The sequence below is a fragment of the Fulmarus glacialis genome, unplaced genomic scaffold (genome assembly GCF_000690835.1).
Source record: "Fulmarus glacialis isolate BGI_N327 unplaced genomic scaffold, ASM69083v1 scaffold9346, whole genome shotgun sequence".
Classification (NCBI taxonomy): domain Eukaryota; kingdom Metazoa; phylum Chordata; class Aves; order Procellariiformes; family Procellariidae; genus Fulmarus; species Fulmarus glacialis.
Window position 1 is genome coordinate 274 of NW_009217478.1, and position 22,992 is coordinate 23,265.

At 36.8% G+C, this 22,992-nt stretch overlaps 1 protein-coding gene across 1 annotated transcript; it reads left to right on the forward strand.

The window, feature by feature from the left end:
- Window positions 1–2,259: 2,259 nt before the first annotated feature.
- Window positions 2,260–21,373, forward strand: ANO10 (anoctamin 10; the record flags this gene model as incomplete). The annotated part of the gene is made up of 11 exons (XM_009579687.1): window positions 2,260–2,398; window positions 3,492–3,674; window positions 5,630–5,764; window positions 7,414–7,533; window positions 8,618–9,187; window positions 11,557–11,612; window positions 13,170–13,244; window positions 14,231–14,413; window positions 17,684–17,875; window positions 20,314–20,446; window positions 21,192–21,373. Coding segments are annotated over exons 1-11 (1,968 nt in total), but the record flags the coding sequence as incomplete, so codon positions are not given.
- Window positions 21,374–22,992: the final 1,619 nt, after the last annotated feature.

Consider the following 22,992-nt stretch of genomic DNA (forward strand, 5'->3'; position numbering starts at 1 on the left):
GAACTGGCTACTCCGTGGTATAGGAAGTCAGAAACCCAAGTTGGAAAAGTGCTTCAGCCCTGTTCTAGTTTTTAGTAGTAATAAGCCTAAAAATAACAAATATTACTTAGTCACCACGCCAAGCACAATGACTCTGAGTAAATGATAGGAGCCAAGTTTACTCAGTAGCATGCTCTTTATATAAAGGCTGTTTTCGGAAGATAACTGTTCTGTGAAGTGATACAGTTAACTACTAATATTTAAAAATTATCTAGTGCTTTTAATTTTTTAAATTCTTCAGAAATTGCAATATGCACAATGCGGCAGGCATTTTCTTTTTTAAAAAAATAAAACTGATTCTGGAAAGTGATGCAATAAGGTGGAGTGACTCGTCAAGGCAGTGTAGTCAATCACTGACAATCACAGTTACAGTGCCTTATCCCTGATTGTCTTCCTTTGTCTGATTCATTCTGCTTGTGCAGATTTACATCTAAAATGTTTTAAAATACTTCATTAATCTAGTGTATCTCTTTTAAAGACATACATATTTGGGTTCAGAGCTGTAAATCCAAATGCTGCAGAATTGTGTCCATGTGAACTGGCAAGTGAAACTAACTGAAAACCCCATTGAAATTTGGCTTGAAAGCTTTTTTTGCCAGTCAAAGGCAAATAGACTTGTTTATTATGAAATGCATAGGTTTACAGTATCGCTGTATTTTGTAGGATAATTTATATGAAATACTGGAGATTGTGATTTCTCTGTGAATCACACAAGTGTAACTGTCATAAAAGCTGAACTGCATCCTTAGAGCAACTTACTTAGAAATTAAGTAATTTCAGTCTTTGAACAGGAGGGGAAAAACTGCTTGAAGACAGTGGGTAAAATCCTTTCTTCAGTGAAGTTAATAGCAAAAAAAAAAAAAAAAAAAAAAAACCAAACCAAAACACAAACCACCAAACCTTCCCCTCAGTTTTAAATTCACTAAATTCAGTCTGTGATAGGTTTTTTGGTTAGGTTTTTTAAATTTTTTTTTTGGTTAGTTTTTTTAATTTTTTTTTTAAACTGAGTAGGTTAGTTACCAGATTTATCTTTTTGTATCAACGTTTCTAAGTTGCTTTATGAAGCAGGATGTAATGATCTCTGTAGAATCATTTATATAAAAGTTGAAGGCACAATGTCAATAAGACTTAAGAGGAGCAGCTGAGGGAGCTGGGGTTGTTTAGCCTGGAGAAAAGGAGGCTGAGGGGAGACCTTGCCGGTCTCTACAACTACGTGAGAGGAGGTCGGAGCGAGGTGGGTGCTGGTCTCTTCTCCTAAGTAACAAGTGATAGGACAAGAGGAAATGCGCCAGGAGAGGTTTAGATTGGAGATTAGGAGAACTTTCTTCACTGAAAGGATTATCAAGCCTTGAAACAGGCTGCCTGGGGAAGTGGTTGAGTCACCATCCCTGGAGGTATTTAAAAGACTCGTAGATGTGGCGTTTAGGGACATGGTTTAGTGGTGGATTTGGCAGTGTTAGGTTAACGGTTGGACTCGATGATCTTAGAGGTCTTTTCCAACTGAAATGATTCTATGATTCTATAAAGGTTCACTTGGATCATTTGGATTATTTACAGATAAAGCTACATTGACACTTGACACTTTGCAGCTGGACTTTGTCACAGAACGCTTGGTTTATATCTTTCAACAAGTCATTTAAGTGCTTTGTGCATGATTTGCCTATCTATAAGATAGGTGTCCTGCTCACCAATCAAGGCGGTATAAGTTTCCTTGGTATGGTTAAAACTTCACAAGATTAACTGAGAAGGTTCCTTCTTAAACATACAATGTGCTTGCACACTCTTACCAGGAGAACCTTATTGGTTTTAGATATCTGTTTGACTAATGTTCTCTTAATGTTTTCATTTGCTGTCAAATTCGCTGTAGGAAGTTGCAAGCTGTTGTTTTTGATGATAGTTTCTCCTTATTACTTTGTTTTAATTTATTTATTTGCTTTCTCATCACTACTGCTTTGCTATACATAGCAACAACAATTTTCCTACTTAGAGAGTAGGATGTAAATGCCACTGAAGACTGGTAGCATCTTGCCAAGTGACAATTGGAGATGTTACTCAAACTGCTCTTTTCAGTAGGCCCACAGAAATGGGCACCTGCCTCTTTGCTAAGCGCAGGCACATGTAACTCCCTATAGTAAAGTTTTGTGTCTTTTAGATTGATACCAAATATTTTTTAACACTGGCATTTTTGTTTTGTTTTTGTACTTAGCAAGGTCTCAAAAGATGGCAGAAAGCTGGTCTTTCTTGGATACTTTTGAGCCTAACTTCAGGCCTCTGGTAGTAATTGAGCTTGCAAAAGGCACCAAAGAAGAAACCATAGAATGGTTCACTAAACGAATTGTGGACAAAAAAGCAAATGGAGGTGAGTACAGTATGATCTTCTGTAACACTTTGAAATCAAATTGGCTGTCATGAAGACATACAGAAAATTAGTTTTCAGGTGATTTGTGGTTTAATTATTGTTTAGCCAATCCCACTCCATTTCGCATTTTTGAAGTCGCTTAATTTTATGTAAGAGTAGAGCATCATGCTGGTGTCACGAAAATGTAATAACTGAACCCTGTTAATCCAGTTATTAATGAAAATATTGGCTTAAAGTCATATGCCTGTTGAACTCTAGAATCCTTCCATTTCTGCAGTGAAACCCTGCTAACCTGTCTTCCAACATAGCTTTGATATCAGTTTTTATATTAATTGTCTAGATCATGTTTCTCTTGTTGCTTATGAGAACATTGTAAGCCTTGCCAAAATGAAGACGCGTCACATCTACTATCCTGTCCGCAAGACTTGGTACCATGTTACAGAACGAAATTAAGTTAGCAGGAAGCAATTTAATCTTGATAAATTCATGTTGGATTTTAATTATCTTTTTGCTAGCTTGTTGGCTCTTAAAAAGACAATATTTCATTACTTGTTTTAGTATACTTCCAGGAATTGAAGTTAGGCTAATTAGTTTGTAATTCCTTAAACTTTTTTTTTACATTTTTTAGAAAGGCATTATTTATGGCTGCTGTAGCTTATATCTTATGGTCAGTAATATTTCTGTGGCTATTGGATTTGTGACTGCAAACTTGCTTTCAGGCCTCTGTTAGGTAAGTCAGGGATGTTTCTATTTCAAAAGTCCAGTTTCCGTAAAATGAGTGGAACTGTTTCCAGAAGCACTAGTTACTTACGTGATGTGAGCATGACAGGAGTAGATCCAAACTGTCGCCATTGTTCCAGTTCACTGGCTGTGAGCGCTTCCACAGAAACAGGGCTAAATCAGGGGGTGACTGCAAGATTCTCAACACCACACGTGAGGTGCTGTTGAAGCCTTAATTCTTTGTGCCCTTAAAAAGATGCAGCTTCAGCGCTCCTGATAACTAGGTCCGATATGATGGATGCTAAAATACTAGGTTTTTGAGATGTAATTTTTATGTATTCTCTTCCTTATTTTGCCTTTCTTTACTTTAAAGGTGCACAACTGCTGGTTAAACCATTGGTCACGGAAAATGGAGATGAAAATATTTATCTAGTTGGAGCTTCCCACTTAAGGCTGTTGCTGGGAGCTGAAACTGTGGGTTTGGTGAAGGAGTGTAATGATAACTCGATGAGAACTTTTACATACAGCAGTAGAAAAAGTTTCAAAGATTTTGCAGGTAAGCAATTTTAGGGCTCTTTGTCATTGCAAAGCTGTGGCTAAAGATTATAAGCAATTACACTGTTAAATCTTTCACAGTCTTTCTATTCCTAGGAATGGTAACAGTGAACAGAAATAGGAAGAACAAGCCATGATAAAAATACTCATTTTTACCTATGGAAATTCAGATCATATAATGAAATTAATTTTTTTTTTTTCTTTCACATGGCTTTCACTTTTTGCTTGTGTTTTACTTTATGCTTTTGTATGCTCCAAATAGTCTCTTATTTGTGTGATTTTTGTTGAAAATAAGACAAGAAAAAATAGGTGATAAACATGAGTGCAGGATTAACAATCAATGTTATGAATTAACATAGCAATTTAATTTCTTATTAACACCTGTGAGCCAGTTTTGAGGCTTATTATCTTATAAATAGCTGGAGAAAATAGAAATATTTTGCTCTATTATATTTACACATCAAACAGAATTAAATAATTTAGTAACACTACAGAGCCATTCAATGGAATTTGGGCATGATTAGCAAAATCATTCCTTTTCCTCTTTTATTTTAAGGAGGTGCCAACACAGTAACATTTTCTTTTAAATGTACTACCTGTAAGGTATTTAACCTCCCTACAGTGGTAGAACTCATTTTGCTCTCCAGGTAAATACTGGAGTTCCAGCTTAGTCTTGCTAATACTTTTCATGTGCCTGTTTCAGTGATGCCTTTCACCGCATTTTCAATATAAAGGTTCTCGGATCTGTCTGAAACAATAATAAAGTTGAGTTTTGTTGTTCGTTTGATGCCAGTTTATTCAACACTGCTGCTGTGTTCAGTAACTGTTGCAGTGTCTTTTCTTTTGTGAACTTGCTTTCCTGAAATTAGGAAGCCTTGAGAAGAATTGTCAGTTGCAAAGGTGCCATTTTTGTTTTTCATGCATTTACATTCTTAATGCTGATCTGATTGTCATTGCTAACATTCTCTAGTAGCAGGTGGAACTCCAACTACTGTAAACCTAAAGGATAATTTTTGCTGTATCTCCTGGTCTTTTTTCTTTTTTAAAATACTGTCTGATCAGAGGATAAAATAGTTGACTATGCTTACATGAGGTGAAAAATGTGTCATCTACAAAAGAAACCCTGCAGCCTGTGTTGTTTTACTAATACTTCTAGTTCCCCAGTTTAACTGATACTATATTCTTTGTATTAGAAATTTGTTGTTGTTTTAGTTTCTTTCTTAGTGTTTTTAGGGCCATCACTATAGTTTCTTATTCCTAAGGGGAAAAAAATAATCAATTGGTCATTATCTCAAGGAAACCAGACTCTGTTTCCTTGATGATAAATTGGTGGGGTTGACAATAGGTTTGTTGCTGTAGCTCTTCAAAATTTGGGATTTTTTGAAAGGTTTCTTATTGTTTTACCTTAGTTCTGTATTTTTATCTGAACTAATTATCATTATGTTGTATGGGCAATAAAGAGCAAGATACTGTGATATTTGGTGTGAAATGCTTACTGAAAGGGAGATTTGTCCTGACATCTCACTGTTTTTCGTTATGAAAATACTTCAGGAACTGTATGGCAGAAAGGGGTATGGAGATTCTGAGACTGGCAAATAGTGGATGCTTAAGTAAGAGTCTTTCAGCAGCGCAGGAGTATACTTGCAGGAGTATACTTGCTAGTACCCAGCCTCCAGCAGTTAGTACTTCAGGGGTGTCTTTGTCTCTTGATTGATTTGTTCTCTTAGTTCACCTGGGTAGTCAAAAATGCAGTGGCCAACATGTGCCAGTTAGAGAAAACTTCTTCCCAAGACATTTATTTTAAAAAGTGGAGGTTTTGCTAATGGATGTTGATTGGCAGTAATTGTCACATAATTTTTTTTTTTTTTTTTTATTCTGGTAATTTTTGATAGTTATTTGCTGCCAAGGTTGTCTTCCTATGCTGCACAATTTCATACTACCTTCTTTTTGATTTAGATGACAATCACAATTTCCTTACAATGGCAGAATGTCAATATATCGTCAAACATGAACTTGAAAATTTGAGAGCTAAAGATGAAAAAATGATCCCTGGATATCCTCAAGCAAAGCTGTATCCAGGAAAATCAGTTGGTAAGCAATGTAGTTTGCCTGTAACTCATTGCGTTGACGTAGGATAGTGTTCATGGTGAAAAATACTTAATTTTCTTGCAACGAAGAGAAATCCTTCAGACATTAAAGTCCCACTATTTTAATCAACTTTGTTTTCTCACCGCTCCACAGCGATAGGACAAGAGGCAATGGATGCACAGTGCAACAAGAGAAATTCTGAATAGATATTAAGAAAATATTTTTTCACAAGGACAGTAATCAAACATTGGAGCAGGGTTTTAGAGAGATTGTGGTAACTCTGTCCTGGGGGACTTTTAGATTTGACTAGACAAGGCCCTGAGCAGCCCAATGTAAGCTGGACCTGCTTGGAACAGAAAGTTGGATCAGATGACTTCCAGAGGGCCTTCCAACCTGAGTCTTTCTGTGGGGCTGAGACTCTGGCCTTACGTTCTTTTCAGCTGGATAATTTTCATGTATATTGGTGTCACCCATTATTTTTATAATTAGTGCCAAAAATATTTGTTTTTAAAAAATTACTTAATGATACACTTGGATTGTCTCTGTATAAAAATACTGGAATAAGTAACAGTGTTCCAGAGGTATAAATTTCACAATATGAAGGAAGGAAGCTTTATTTCATTCATTTGATTTCATTTATCCTCCTCTCTGCTTCAAGAGCTCTCCTTTTCATGGGAGAAAGAAGCAAGGACAGCTAGTGCTATTTTTATGGTAGCTGGAACTAGTTCATGGCAGAGATGCTACAGTTTCTTAGGAGAGTCTATCTTCTAATATTTGTATGTCCTTTTAGTAACAGTGTCTTTATTCATTAGTGTTGGTCGTTGAAGAAACAGATCTGTGCATGTCAGTGGTTCAAGAAATGTAAATAAATGTAGATGTCAGATGAGTTTACATTGGTAATTTTTAAAATAGCGAAGGTATTTTTCTAGTTATGTCAAGTAGATGCCAATGGGAAATGGTAAAAAACTATCACACAACTTCCAGTGCCTCCCCTCTCCTGTTTTTGAATTTATTTTCTTTTTTAATATTTCTACAGCTGTAACTTCCAGTGCAGTTTGTTAATTGTTTATCAACACAGATAGTATTGCTTTCCATAACAAAGTTAAATACAAATTGTGGAATATTTGGTTTGTTTGCAATGAAGATGTGTTGTAATTTGTGAATTAGTAAATTGATAATTCAAAAATGTTTTTAGTATCTTTCCCATAATTAATACAGCAATGGCTCTTCAATTTAGTATTTTGTTTTTGCTATGTTTGTTTGATTCGTTGTGCCTTTCTTTGCTCAAATGCAAGAGCCAGACCTTTCCCCACAAAGCTACACATGGTATTTCTGTTCTGACCTGTAGCACTTTCTGTTATTCAAGCTGCAGCTGATTATATTGCAAACCTAATAGTTAATAGATGTAAAAGGGTTACTCTTTCTCTTCAGCACACTCTTTGTAGGAATAGGTAGAACTGCTCTCTATAATGGATAATTTTTAACTAACATGCAGATATTTTATTTATTTTTAGGATTTAAATGCTAGATTTATTTCAAAGTAACTTTAGGCTTGCTAAGTACATAATATAGCCTGTTTGCTTGTATCAACTTCACTGTTCTTTGAAGGAGTACTAGATACCTTTTTTTTTTCCCACCTCCCCCGCCACTAGTGAGAAGATTATTGACCAGTGGTGTTCTAGTTCAGATTTTCCCGCTGCATGATAGAGAAGAGTTGAAAAAGCTCCGTCACAGCTGGTATGGCCGAGTCAAAGTTGGCTATCAACCTTTAGGTATGTGAACACTTACTCCACTACAAATAAAGTGCAGGGTTTCTTCTGGAGCAGTTTTCTCTTCGGTTTGTGTGAGAAGACCAAGGGTCTGTCCTAACTTCTCTTCCAGCATTTAGCCTCTGTGGAGGTGAAACTCCTATGTGGAAGGTAAGTATTGTACAAGTACTGCTGAAGGGAATGTCTCAGCCTGGGTGTGCTCTCTGACATGTTTAAGATTTCAATATACCTTTCCATCTATTCTTTAGTTCTTTGAAGGCTGGCAAAGCACAACTAGTGCTTTTTGGCCCTGAGCAGGCTGAAACAAATTTGTTTCCCAGGTGTACGTATACCAATGAGAAGCTTCAGAAGTTAGGTGTCACTCACTGTTAGAATTTGTTTTTATACCAGATGTCTTCCATGCCATGCTAGCCATCGCGCTCTACAACTACCTGAAAGGAGGTTGTAGCGAGGTGGGGGTTGGTCTCTTCTCCCAAGTAACAAGCGATAGGACGAGCGGAAATGGCCTCAAGTTGCGCCAAGGGAGGTTTAGACTGGACATGAGGAAAAATTTCTTTACTGAAAGAGTGGTCAGGCCTTGGAACAGGCTGCCCAGGGAAGTGGTTGAGGCACCATCCCTGGAAGTATTTAAAAGATGTGTAGATGAGGCGCTTAGGGACATGGTTTAGTGGGCATGGTGGTGTTGGGTTAACGGTTGGACTTGATGATCTTAGAGGTCTTTTCCAACCTTAATGATTCTATGATTCTATGATTCATTGATAGATTCAGTTTTCAAGAATGCTAGTGTTTTGGGTTTTTTTTCCCTCTGGATATCCGATGTTGATATGGTAAGTATTGAGATATTTGACTTCCCTACCATCTGAATGTATGTATATATGTTTATGTGTGTATATATATAACATAAAAAGAAATTCAAATGACCTTCTGAGTTTTTGGAACATGGGAGAAGGAGGAACAAAAAAGCAATAATATTCATTGTGTTATTTAGGAAAAAAACTTGGGTTAAGGGATTCGTGTAAAGTCAAGTTTGATATTATGCTGACATCTGTGTTAAATGTAGTCTTAATTGATTCATTTTTCTCTGCAGATGAGATACGCTGCTACTTTGGCGAAACCATTGCTCTCTACTTCGGCTTCTTAGAGTACTTCACATTTGCTTTGATTCCAATGGCTGTCATTGGGATTCCTTATTATGTGTTTGCATGGGAAGACTATGACAAATATGTGATGTTTGCCACATTCAACCTGCTCTGGTCCACTGTGATACTGGAAGTTTGGAAGCGGATTTGTGCCATCATGACATACCGTTGGGGGACGCTGTTGATGAAACGACAGTTTGAAGAACCAAGACCAGGCTTCCATGGTGTCCTGGGTATCAATCCTGTCACTGGGAGGGAGGAACCAGTGTACTCAAGTATTAAGAGACAGATGCGGATTTATCTGGTGTCCTTACCATTTGTGTGCCTTTGCCTCTACTTCTCACTGTACGTGATGATGATTTACTTTGACTTGGAACAGTGGGCTCTGGATTATCATGAAGAGAATGAGTCTAATTTTAGCAGCTTGATGCTGTTTGTCCCCAGTATCATATACGCTGTTGTGATTGAAATTATGAACCGTATCTATCGGTATGCTGCTGAATTCTTAACATCATGGGGTAAGAAAATTTTTTATTCTTCCTTAAAGTTAGAATCCCAAATGTTTAGAATTTGTTTCTTTGTAGAATATGTTACTGTGAGTTCTTGTTCAATGGAATGCTAAAGAAATTTCCTGAAGTAGATTTTTTACTGCGGGGTAACTTAACTTCTTACATTTATTTTGAGTATTCTGAGACTGCAGTTTCATGTTTGGTTTAATTTGGTCTGAGTCTAGCATGCCATCAAAAGGGGTAATCCTGCCTTCCGCCTCAGCCTCTCTCTGCCTTTGGTGCAGAAGTCCCCCTTCCCTGATTTAGCTCTTTGTTTGGCTATATCGGCCATAGTGCTGGCAAAAGCGGTGAGGTGAGATGGTAAGGATGGGAGCTCAGAGGTGGACGTCAGGAGGGACCGTCCTGGCAACTTGCATCCACAACCTGGGTTTGCTGAACACATCTTAGTCTACTGATACATCTGTGCAGAGGACAGAGGCACTGAGATACTGGAACAAAATCTAAAAACATCAACTAAGTGCCATATGAGAGTGAGTGTGTGTGCTATATATATATAACAAAGAGATTTCACATCCTTACGAAAATATTTTTCTCTGGGTATTCTCAGAAGAGGAGGAATGTTATAATTGTTTTCCCTGTGTGTGACTTATTTAACAGATTGGACCTTATGTTTTGTAACCTAACATAAGGATAGTGAAATGTTAGTGTTTATTTTGATTTTTAGCACTTCTACAGACAAGTGCAGTCAATTTCAGAGCAAGTTAATAGATGAAGCTAATGGGAAGTTAAGTGTTTTGTGTAGCTCAACATGGCACGCATTTACAGGACAGAATCCAGGTTACTAAAGCTGGAGGCCCAGAAAATTAACCTAAGAAAGATTAAGCAAAAGGGAGATTGATGCAGAAGACAGAAGAAAAAGAGTTGTTGAAGTGGGGATTGGTTATGCATGCCAAAATGATTTGCTCAGCAAATTCAACTTGACAGCAGCAATAGTAAAAGCAAGCAATTTCTTGATTTGTTTATGACTGTTGAAGGGTTTTATTTAAATAATGACTTTCAAATTCATATCTAGGTTTCAGCTGACTGTTTTGTTTCATTTTTTTCACTATACTGCAAGAAAAAGCCTTTATGCAAAATGCCCAGTTGTGTTGATCAGGTAAACTAACATGTCTTTAACAAGTAACCCAAGCTTTTTTTAACCCAGATTTTTTTGGTGTTAAGCTGATGTTTTGTATTCAGCAGCAACAGTATTTATGTAACTCACTACACTGACAGCTTGTACCTTTTCTGTGCTACCCAACCCGTTTTTGCTGCCATGCTGTGAATAGGATGAAGAGCTCATCTGGCTGTCCTACCTCCTCTCTCACCTGGCATATTTTCAGCTAAGATCTGACTTAAACAGATAAACTGGCAAAGCATAGGAAACAATCTGGGGTATTTTTAAGCACACCTCTTGCACCCATTTATCATGAGAACTGATCGTTTAGTGAAAACTGAAAGTAAAAATTGCATTCAGTCCCCCGAGTACATCTTCCATGTGTCAGGCCCAACTTCACGCTCTGTCAGAGTAGAACTCTGCAGTTCTATCCTGAGCAAGGTCTGTAGGTGACGGTCTCTCCTTTCAGCATTCTTGACACAGCTCATGCTAGTGTGCTGCCTCCTCATTCCATTACTGCTTAGCCAGGGCTTTAAAGGTACAATCTGACAAAATAGCAAAAAGAAATGGGAAATCTCCTGTTCACTTCCATTTCCCCCCCCCTCTAGTAACCAGCCTTCCTCAAACATCAGCTTCTGACAGTTTATCTTGAATAAACTGAAAATCTTAATTTTAGAATGAGTAATGCATCACTTGAACTTCATGCACTCTAGTCTTGCTTTAGAGCTTAGGTTCTGGTCTGAATTCCTTGGAGATGGATGGGAATATTTCTGTGAGCGTTTACTGGTTTTGAATCAAATCTGATATTGTTATTTTTCATAATGTATTCCAGTTAGTTTTGCATTTGTTTTCAGCCAAAAAAAACCCAATAACTAGGCACATTTTTTTAAGTGTTAAGAATGATGGGTGGTTTTTCTGTTATAAAACAGCTCTTCTGAGAAAGATGTAAAAGGAAAAACCTTTGCAGTAGAAAAAATACAGAGTTGTTGCCAAAAATATATATGTCAATATTGTGCATCAGATTAGCTTTATAGGTTAAGTGAGGTACTGGTACAGTATAAATTCTTTTTGCCATAATGTGTTGAAGGAACTATTCCCCATAAACTATTAGTTAAGTAATTTTTAGGTGGAGGAAAAAGTCTGTTTACTCTTTGTATAACAATGTCTAGTACATGAGAAGTGCTTCTGCTGTTACTGATTAATAATTTTGTTGGTATTTTAGAAAATCACAGGCTGGAATCTTCGTATCAGAATCATTTAATTCTGAAGGTTTTAGTGGTAAGTATGTAGTATAAGCAGCTTCTAAGATGATTTAAAAAAAAGAACTTGTCATGTGTTTTATTAGTGCTTTCCTAGCATTACCTCACTGACCTACAGTTTTGTTCAAGGCCAAATACTAGCACAAATATCAGAGTAAGCAGGATTTCTGTTGTGGTTGCAGTAACTGCTAGACTGTTTTAGATGCCTCTTTTTATAGTGGAGAATTGGGTTTTTATTTGTATTGATTTGTTCTTTCATTAGGATTCTGCATATGTAAGTTTTTCTGTTAATTGATGCGGTCCTGTCTTCAACTGGGAACTATTCCTTTCACTTTTTGCAAGATTTTATGGTAAACCCATATTTTAAAAAGTTCATGTATTAACTATACTAACATTCAGACAACCAGTCAGAGAAGGCTGGAGATACATGTCCATCAGTCTGCTCCTATGCAGTTTATAGTATATACTGATCTCTTTACTTTGTGGCTCTGAACAAGTAGCTTTTGCGTGTGTATGTATATATGTTTGGTTGCTCTTTTAGGTGTATATCCAGATACAACACTGATTCTAAGGAAGTGTACTGTAAATCTTGAATTCCCATATAAGATGTTCAGTAAAAGCAGTTGTAAAGATTGGCTTATTTTGAGACTTAATCTTCTTGTTTCCTTTTTGAAAAGATCGTTCAATTCTTTTCCAGAGTTCCCTTTTTTTTGTCCCCTCAAGTCAGCATGCTGCTTTATTTTTTTTTTCATAATCTGCTTGTTATCCTTCTGTTACTGGTAACGTCTAGAGCTAAAACTCTTGTACGTATCATTTATAGCTTTGTCTCTGCCTTTTTCCAAAAAGTAGCACCCTCTCTTTTTCGCTATAGGAAATTTATGTAAAATAATTTAAAAAAATATAAAATGTCAAATGTAACACCCCCCCTCCCAGGTTTCACTTTCAACCTATGAGTGGCTCTCTGCACTCCCCAATATTATCTGTGTCATCCATGAGCTCCAACACTGATAGCAAGGAGGAAAAGTTTTCTCCTACTTCAGAGCTTGATTATGATTTTTCAGGTACAATACTGTGATTATGTCTCATTTTAGAAGCAGGCAGTATTTCTCTTGGCGTAAAACTTCTTGAAGTGATTAAACATGAAGCTCAGCTAACATATATCGAGGAACAGTTGTACATACTGAGAAATACATCATCCAATGTATATATTTTGATAAAGTATTTCTTCAGGGAAAAAAAAAATCATTACCCTAAATTAAGATGAATACATCCCTTTTATTGCATTACCTGTGGGGAAACTGCCAAAAGATGAAAGTTAAGTAGAAGGTGATGTGTTTTTAATGTCCACATTCCTTTGTGCTTTAGGAAAGTGTTAAGCTTGTCAAATGAAAATATGGGTAAGACCAATATTGAAAATGAGGTTCTTCTAACCTAAGTTTTAAAAACGGTAAAGAAAATTTTAATAGACAGTTTACATCTGCATGGAAGCTATTTAGTCAAGGTAACTGTTAAATTAGATAATATTCTGCATTTGAACTTTTGCTTGAGTACTAATAGCAAGTATTTTTAATTGCAGTTCAACTTCTTAAATTGTTTTGCATCTCTCTTCTACATTGCCTTTGTGCTGTTTGATATGAAGCTTTTGAGGCAGGTGAGTTCCAAGAACATCTTAGGAATGTTGATGAATCTGGGCAAATAAAGGATTGATTGAAATAGAACTTTAGTTTTTAATTGTTTTTCTAACATATATATAAAATACATTAATTGTCGAGTTAATATTTTCTTACAAATCCAGCTTCCGTATTTCAGTTCCTCTAGCACAGCTGCAGAATCGTAACAGAGTAATGTAGAGCAATTCTTTCGCTCCATGTAAATGAGGAACTGTTTTCAAATAAATTGATTATTCCCTCACACAGATGAGGCTGGAAAATTTTCATTTCCTCGTTCTTTCCCTTCATATTAGAAAATGGCTTTCTCTGTAGTGTTCTTAATGAGACACTCTTGAGGATAGGAGAATGATTAAGTTTATGACTACAATGAGAATAATTAAAAGCAAAAATAATTTGTAGTTGGTATTTGAAATCAGCTTTCTGTTGTTAACATCTTTTGAACTCAAATGCATGAAAATTGGGTATAAGGAAAATATTTTTACTCTAAGTATAATGAACAAAAAACCAAGAATTTCAACTTGAAAATTGAGAACTTGAGAATTCTGTTCCTCTAAAGAGATCTCTAGCAAAACACTTGACAAATCTGTATCAGACATGATAGTCATGACATTTCCTATACTTTAAGATAAAAATCAAGAAGGAAAAAAAATAGAAAAAAATACATTGTTTAGCTCTGTTATGGCGCTGCTATAGGTTAAGTGGACATTTCATTGGACTTGGTGTACGTACATCCAGATCCACAAAATATTTAGACGTCTAACTCCTATTTTGTCCTTTTCAGCACAAAGCAAGGAATGAGAACTAGAGCAGCTATACTTGTCGTATGCTATTGCTAGTTTTGTTAGGCTGACCTTCTTTTGTCATAGTATAACAATTTACAGTGTTACTAGAACACCAAAATTGGAAATGGTCATAGGTTTATTACAGATCTATTAATTTTTTTCTTTTTTTTTTTTTTTAATTTAAGAGCTTGGCCACTTTGCTGATAACTTCGCAGATCCTTAATCAGTTTGCAGAATCCTTGCTTCCTTACTGGCTCCAAAAGAGACATAAGAAGAGGATGAAGAAACGCATGTGTTCTCTGAAAACAGATACAGACCTGTCATTAGTTGAACAAGTCAGCTTGGAGAAAGAAATGGGCACCTATTTTGTACGTTTTACTACAGTAAAAGAACTAAAAGTTTTCTGGGCTGTAGTTGACACAGACATCAGCCAGTGCAACCTAGAATATTCCTGGCTGCCTGGCCTAGCAGCTTATTTCCAACTTCATCAATTTTGCTAGTAGTGTTGTTTATACAGCTATATGGTGCACTGGATCAAGAAACTTATACAGTGCAGGATCCCAGTTACACCAGCACATAGGGGTAGGAACGAACAGCTGAATCTGGAGCTACCTAACCCCGTATCACTGGAAGTATTTGTGTAATATGCCCTTACTCTCCAAGGGTAGCCTGGAGGCTACCAGGATGAGTAGCATGTCATAGGGAAGGGGGAGGCTGTTTCTGTTTTAGATTGTTCTTGCGATGATACTAGTTTAAACTGTCAATTAAACTATAGCCTGAGGGAGTGCGCTCTTGTCTGGGTGGGGCCAGAAATGGAGAGTGCAGAAGAGACCAACCAATACTGCTGCTAGAAGCTCTTGCTTCTTGAAACTACAGCTTTGGTGTTCTCTATTTTCCTAGTTCCGTTCCTGTCCACCTCCTATCCAGTACAATTTACAGAATAAGAATTTTATGTAGATAGCGTACCTTTTATGTCAATGGTAGAGAACAGCAGTTTGAAATTTGATATCAATACCATATCAGATTCCTTTCTTCCTGCATAAAGTGCCATGAAATGGGAAGAGGAAAAAGAAATACTACCTTTGCAATTGAAAAACTGTACAAACGTTAACACTTGCATTCCTCTGGGAAGGTTGGTATTTCACACATTTTGTATAAGGAGAGATAGATTTAGAGAGCATGGCTATCTTACAATAGCGAACACAGCAAAAATCCTCAAGTTAGTCTCTGTCTGAACTAGTAAATTGGCACAGTCCAGCACTGTGCCTGCGAATAGACCAGCACAGCTCCAAAAACTGCGTATCGGCATCAGGCGTTGATATGCCTTACCAAATAAGCTCTACCTCTTAGACCTGAGCTGAGTTCTGATTCTCAGCTGGCACATACAAACCCAGTGTGATGTCTTTGGGTCACATTGCCCAGTGCTTCTTGTGTAGAGCTGGATCAAATGTATCTGCACCTGTTGTACCATTCTGCCCTGAATAATTTTCCATGGGGACCCAACAGGTCAATTGTAGAGTTATGACTTTGCCTTGGAAGTATCCACTGCTAGCCTCAGTTTCAGTGCAAGGTATTGTGTACTCAAGGCCTTAATTTTATGTTCGGTGTAAAGATTTTAATTATGCTGTGCTTGTGAACACACAATATTAGGTCACTGATTTGTTCGCAAGCAGTGAGCTGTCAGCAGGCAAGAGTATTTCTAAAATTAAATCTGTCACAAGGGGGAAGCATTTGACTATGTTCAGTAACTGAGGAGTTTTGCAGGAGTCTTGACAGAGTTCAGCATTTCAGGCTCTGCTCTTTTCTTTTCCTTCCTTCACTTACTCTTTAACATTTAATTATCTTTTTTGTTTGTCCTCTTTCTCTTTCACTTTTCAAATCTCCAGCCCTTAACCACGTTTAAGATGTAAAAACATCCTACAGTCATTTTTTAATTATTATTTTTTTAAATTTCTGCTTCTCTCCTCTAATTCATTTTCTCCCTGAATTTCTTTGTTGATTCTGTTTCCTTGATGCCATAGTTTATGTGCTGCTTTTGTGGCTGACGATGGCACACTTTGGAATTTCTTTAACACCCTATCAGACTCCTCTCTTCCTGCACAAAGTGTCATAAATTGAGTAGGAGAAAAATAAATACTCCTTTTCTTTTCATACTCTGCTGTTCTAAAAGTCAATAGATACTGGACAAGGAAATGAGAAGAAAGATGTGAGGAAGTAGTGGGAATACTGTGCAGTTACCAGAAGGAGAGCACAAGGGGAAGCATTGCTCCCTGCCTGCAACAGTCGTCTGAGGAAGTGATAGCAGGGACATATATGTGACTGCCACTCCAGTGAGTGATCCTGCACAAAGATCCCACCTTACTAAAATTCAGAGTTCATGCAGAACATTTCTGTGGAAAAACCTGAATGGTTTTAAAAGTTAGGTAGCTCCTCAGGGTCTGGCCTGCAGATCAATTTGTCAGACCCAGCTATACTACACAACTTAAAAATGAGCTCAAGTGAAGAATGCAGCTAATGACTACCCTATGTTGATTTCTGAACTTGCAGGCTTCTACTTCCTCTCTCTGTTAGCTAGAAAAAAAGCACTAGGTACTGGAGAGGCAGTCAGTTTAACAGCTATAACCAGCAAAAAAGATTGGCGAACCATGTGTCTGATGTATGGAGCCAAACCCAATTTTAAGTGGTCCTTGTAATAATCTCAGTTACTGTCAAGTCTTTATTTTTAATATCTCATTTTTGAGAGAAAGGAATATGTGTGTGTCTGGGCAAATACCATATAGCTAGATCCCAGTTTAACTTCTTCATGGTATTTCACCATCCTTTGTTCAGCGAACACCTTTTCTGTAAAAATGAGTTGGTTTTGTTCTTCGCTTCCATAAATAACTGCTTGCAATCATAGAAAACGATTAATAATACTACAAAACTAATATGCAAATATGCATAATAACCTACCTGTGAATACTTAATCAGTATTTAAGTACCCACGTTCTTAGTTTAAATATCAGGTGATAGATGTGTTGCACATTTGCCAAAATAGGGGGTTTTGTTTGCATTAATTGTTCCTGTCAGATGTCAGTGTTGCATTCTGTCATTTCAGCCTTCAAGTGGGCCACTAATTCTGACTTACGTGTTTTGAAATAAATGAGCAGAAATACCAGAAAAGAGTTGCCTATCTCCCAACCTACCTTTCTGGTTAGGTCTTTCATGGGCAGCCTGAAATACTAGGACTTTTCTTGTCACAATGCTCTTTAGGAAAATGTTCTGCCAGTATAAATGAATGATGCTGTTTTCCTGTCCCCCACTGTTCCTTCTGTAACTGTTTCACTGAGATCATCAGGAACTTGAATAGGATGAATATGTTTATGTCATTACTTCATGTAATAAGAAGTGTGACTGTTGCAGAAAATGCATTAGGCAAAAGGAAAAACCTTGGCCTCCCCTTATTAAGAAGTTTTGAGTAATTGAATAATTCCAATTTAACTAGATGTATTTTTTTTGTTGCTGTTTTCTACTGCCAGTCATTCCCAAACAACTGATTTGGGATGAGGAAACATGTTTACAACTGTATTGTTAATTCTGTGTTTCTTCATATATTTCTTGTGGCTTAAAGTTGATCTTATTTTTGCTTTGTTTTTCAGGGTACTTTTGATGATTACCTGGAGTTGTTCTTACAGTTTGGCTATGTGAGTCTTTTCTCATGTGTTTATCCACTAGCAGCTGTCTTTGCAGTGTTAAACAACATCACAGAGATATATTCTGATGCCTTAAAGATGTGTAGAGTTTACAAGCGGCCATTTGCAGAACCTACAGCAAATATTGGTGTTTGGCAGGTAATTTTTGTGTGTTTCTTTTTCTATTCATTTGTTTTAAAAGAGATTTCAACAAATGGATTTAAGCTGTGTGTTTGACCAATCAGCCGCTTTTAAAGTTTAGTAGGTACTTTGTTCTCTTCAATGCCTTGGGATACTATCTGTCCAACTACAGTGTTTTTTGTAGGGTTTTTGACCATGTCTTTCAGTTGCCTTTGAAAAGAAAATAAATCCTTCCTTTAGTCCTTGTATATGTATGTATTGTAGTCCTGTTGCAACTGCAACAAAGCAAAGCTGCCAGATACTGCCTAGTACTCTTTACAGCCAACATGTTGTATAAATGGTAACATCTGATGCAATCTCAGAAGCACGGAGCTCAGCAAGGGTTTAAAAAAAAATGAAGATAGGTAACTACTTGGATTCCTAAGCCATGCTTGGCTGTGTGCCCATGTGATTACTGGTACTCAAGCTGACTAATTTTAAAATAACCTGGATCTGTGAGTAGGAGATGGACTTTTCTGCACAACCTGAACGTTGTAGTCTAGCTAAACAATTTCATGCTAGTAATACTGGCTTAAGGATTTTCTGTCCTCAGTCGTTTGCCCATGCAATCATGCTAGCACCAGCTAGTTTGGAGCCTGCTGAGTATGCTGCATCAGTGAACTGATTCTGACTAAAAATAACCCTGTAAAACTCCTCCAAACCCAGAGGTTTTTCTGAAAAGAAAGAAGGCTGTTAAGTTGCATCCAGAGACTTTAGCATTCTGTAATAGCAGCGGCCTGATAAGGAGTGTTAAGTAGTTGGAGGAAATTTCTAGGGGATGATCCATATTCTAGTTTTATTTAACAACTTTTCTAATTATATGTAATGAAGACAAAGGGCACGATAAACTAGTGGATTGTTTAATTTGGAGGGGTTGTAAATGTTGGTACCAAATGAAACAAATGGAAGATGAGAGATGAAATCGGGAAACCTCAAGTGAAACATACTGTAAAAACATGCAAACCGAGTATTCTGAGCAACGTTCATTAGACATGTATATAGGTATTAATGAAGTGGTCTTATAGAAGTCTTTTAATATTAAGTCATTAAAATGCGTAAATTATAATCTGATAGCGTTTTAACATCTGATGCATTTTCTCAGTCCAAATCTATGCTGCCAACATAGATGGCAACAAAACGGCATAGCTGCATTGACCAGTGGTATGACCACCAGTTAAATGAGGCTGTGATCATAAGTCCCAAGCGTAGCCGCAGGTATATTAATAGCATTTGGTTTTGCTAGAATAGTTTGTTTCAATCTAGGGAGCAGGCTGAAAAACCGTAACACTAATGGTACAGTCACGTGGGGGTTTTTATAGTGTAGGTTTTTAACTAATAGTAGAAATGCATTTGCTTTGTGAATAAAAAATAATGACTTAAAACTTTAGTTATCTGTTTCTTGTGGGAAGTTAGAGCATTGGCTGAAAGATTTCTCTTAAAGGAATACTGGAATTATTTAACAGGTGAACTGAGTCACCACCAGCTTGTTGTCAAGGGGAAAGTTACTTCTGCTAATTCATTGTGACAATTGCTACAATTCAGTATCAGTCTTTCTCATTCCAGCGAGGATCTTGGAATAAGTAACCATTATATTGCAACAGCAATTGTCACGCTGTAGTAATATTTTCAGGCATTTTGTGGGAGCTCTGTAGGCAAAAGCTGCTTAGACTTGTGCAATTTTATGCGTTGAAATGTAAATCTTTCTTTCAACAAATTTCAGCTTGTATAACTGGTTGAGGTTTAAAAAAGGCATTCTGAACCATCCTTACATTTTCCTATGACTTAACATTCAGACAAAACCTCCAAAACCAGAGTGTTTGGACTATTAGTTTCTCTAGGAGTTTTGCATTTTTTCCTTTATCCTGAAAGAAATTTATGTTTGGGAGTACAACTGCAGATGAGTGCATATTCTTTTATGTGTTCAGGTTATGAGTCATGAAGATACCAGGGATAAGACTGCTTTCCTGTCCACTTTTTTCCTTTAGGATTATTCCAGATTTTTCAGGAGGTGATTTGGCATTACCTGTATCTAGATTGTTAGTGTTAGACCTCTCTCAAGGTCTTTACAGTACTATGGAATTGTGGAAGAATTCTGTTTAACTTCTTCACAGCAAATACACATACAGGCACATAGAGAAATCATATTAGAGAAAAATTCAAGGTTTCCAGGTGGTCTTTGTGGTATTGCAAACCCTGTTGTGGTCTTGTCCTTGCCTGTTCTTAAAGCTGATGGAGTCTGGACTGTTTGCCAAACAAGTTTTATATCATGGAATTCAAAAGATGAAGGAAAATAAAAAGTTAAAATAATGGGTCTTCTGAGGATTTAACAAAGAGAGAGGTATTGTCCAGAGCAATTTGGGGACTGGTAAATTAGACATAATAGTCAAAACTATAAATATATTTGTGTTTTATTTCAGTTGGCTTTTGAAACTATGAGTGTAATATCAGTTGTTACTAATTGCATACTGATTGGAATGTCTCCACAAGTGAATGCCCTTTTCCCAGACTCAAAAATGGACCTTATTCTGACTGTGGCATTGGTAGAGGTAAGTCTGCCTTCAACAGTGCATGTGTTTTAGTAGCAAATAACATGAACAACAGTGGAAATGATACCAGGAAGTAGACTTCCCCCCTGCCTTGTATTAAAAGGAAATGAAGATTTCCCTATCAAAGAAGTGTTTCAAAATCTTGCTTTTTGATTTCTTCCTTTTCTGTGTTTTCATGTACTGTGAATGCTGTTGCCATACTTTTCCATACGTTCCCAAGACACTGTGTATTTGTTGCTTCATGTATTTCAAGAATTTAATAGTGCTATTTCAAGAAGCAAAATAACCACATTTTTGTGAACTGGTTATTTCTCTGCTTGGTTTGTGACCCCAGCATATCTTATAAAGACCTCCTACATAATCTTGGTGGATGTTTCCTGTAAGGCTTTTCTGAAACAAGTATGTATGATGACTATAAATACTAATGATTGTAACAGCATTTGGGTTTCATCTTTTCCTAATTCTATGTAGTAAACACTTGAGTGTCATTCCTTTTCAGACAAGGAGGGATGACTATGGGCATTTTATGTAATAACTGAGATTGCAGGAATTTGCCCTTATGTATCTTTCTTTCGGAGCTTTCTTGTATTGCATTGCCTTGACTTTCATCATTATGCTATTTTAGCTTTTAGGAACTGGATTACTTTTCTTGTGGTAAAAGGTCTGGGTTGTCTATGTGTAGTTGTTAAACTGCATCGCCTTACAGAGGTGCAGCAGGAGCACATACTTCTTTGTTGTTGTTTTTACAGGTGTTAAGTGTTATGCAATGAATTATGAGCTTGCTTTGAGTTTTATTTTCCAAGCCTTAAGGTTCGCAGAGTTAACTCTAAATATGAATCATGTCAACTGGTTTACTGAAGTTCGAGTCTACAGACGGCCTGATGTATTCTTCTATTATGCGTGTGTGAACATTTACGTTAACCTCAGTGAGGTATTTTAATGTAAAACTAATTTGGCAATTTAAATGTAATGCTATAGTTCATTACTGGGTAACATATCCAGAGAGATCATGTTATGAGTAAATGTAAGCAGTATGGATTTATGGCATCTTAAAGAGATGGGGCTATTTTTGCCTTTGCTTCCTGGGTATTTATTCCCATCTTATCTGTTTTAATGTGAAGCTGGCTACGTGGTCTCTAGGCAGACCTCTGCTTCTTGGTAGGCCATAGGAGAATACCAGTATTTTTCTCTCTGAATTTAAATTCTGCTTATATGCAATCCTTTAGATGGCAGGAATTGCAGCGTGGTAATTAGGTAGCTCTTGGAACTCCTTTTTAACAGTGTATCTCAAATTATCTATATATGCTGTGGAAAGGGAGATTGAGAAAACAAAGGGAAGAAAGTTTGAAGAGAAAAGGTAAATTAGTACTGAGGGGAAGAAAGGCAAAACTGTTGTCTTATACCGAGAAGCAACGTTGGCGAAGACTGCCGAGCTATAATTAATATGTGGATGAGCCAGAGGAGAGGAAAGGCAACCATTTGGTTAAAGAAAAGTCAATTTTTCTTTTAATTGTTCTTCTTAGTAAAAAATAACCAAAACAACCCATACTGTATTTGGCAGAAAAGGTCTATTTAAAAAATAGTTTTAATCACAAGTATCCAGTATGCTTGATACTTTTAAGTATGCTAGCCTGAAATTTTTTTGGCTATTTTTGTGTTATTACAAACTATTTATTGTCTGACAAAACACAAAGACACAAAACCAACATATGAGTCTTACAGTACTTTTCTGCAGCATAAAAGCCATGTGATTTTTTTGGAATGTTGTTGGTTATAAACAATTCCAAAACTGTTCAATGTGAAATTTAAAACTCTTGCAGTCTCCTGAGGGACAGTCTTTCAGTACATTTTAAACAATATTTAACAACTTCATGGGTGTGGGTTTGGGGGTATTTTTGGTTTTGGTTGTTTGTTTTTTTTTTAACAGAGTCAGAGAATAGCTCGGGTTGTACAATCTTGCAAGAAGTTTTGTAACACAAGTTATGAAGTTTCTGGAGCCCAAAAGAGTTCTGCAAAGTGAAACACATTTTATATATAAATTTTATTTTAAAAAACTATATGAAAATGAACACAACAAAAATGATTTTCACTTCTGTTGAAGACAGTTTCCATTGTGTTGACAGTTAAACATGTTCTCAGTTACAGAAATGATTTTTTTTTTTTAATTGGTGGTTATGTTGTAAATATTTCAGGTTAAAACATTGATTACAAAAGGTAGAAAGAAGGGAGGATTACTAGATGCTGTGGGACTATGAACAGCAGCAGTATGGATTTATAGCAGCTTAAAGAGATGGGGCTATTTTTGCCTTTGCTTCCTGGGTATTTGTTCCCATCTTATCTGTTACACTGGCACTTTCTTTTATCTGGTGCATGATGAATCAGATTAGGGAATTGATCTGGGAGAAGCTGTCTGACCCGGTTCACTGGTGAAAGGGAGCAGGGCAGAAGCAGCTATGTGTGGAAGACACACAGTAGTGCTGTAGGTTTGTGCTGCATTAGATTTGTGGGACTTTGCACCGAGTCTTTCTCCTGTAAGTATTACAGGAAGAT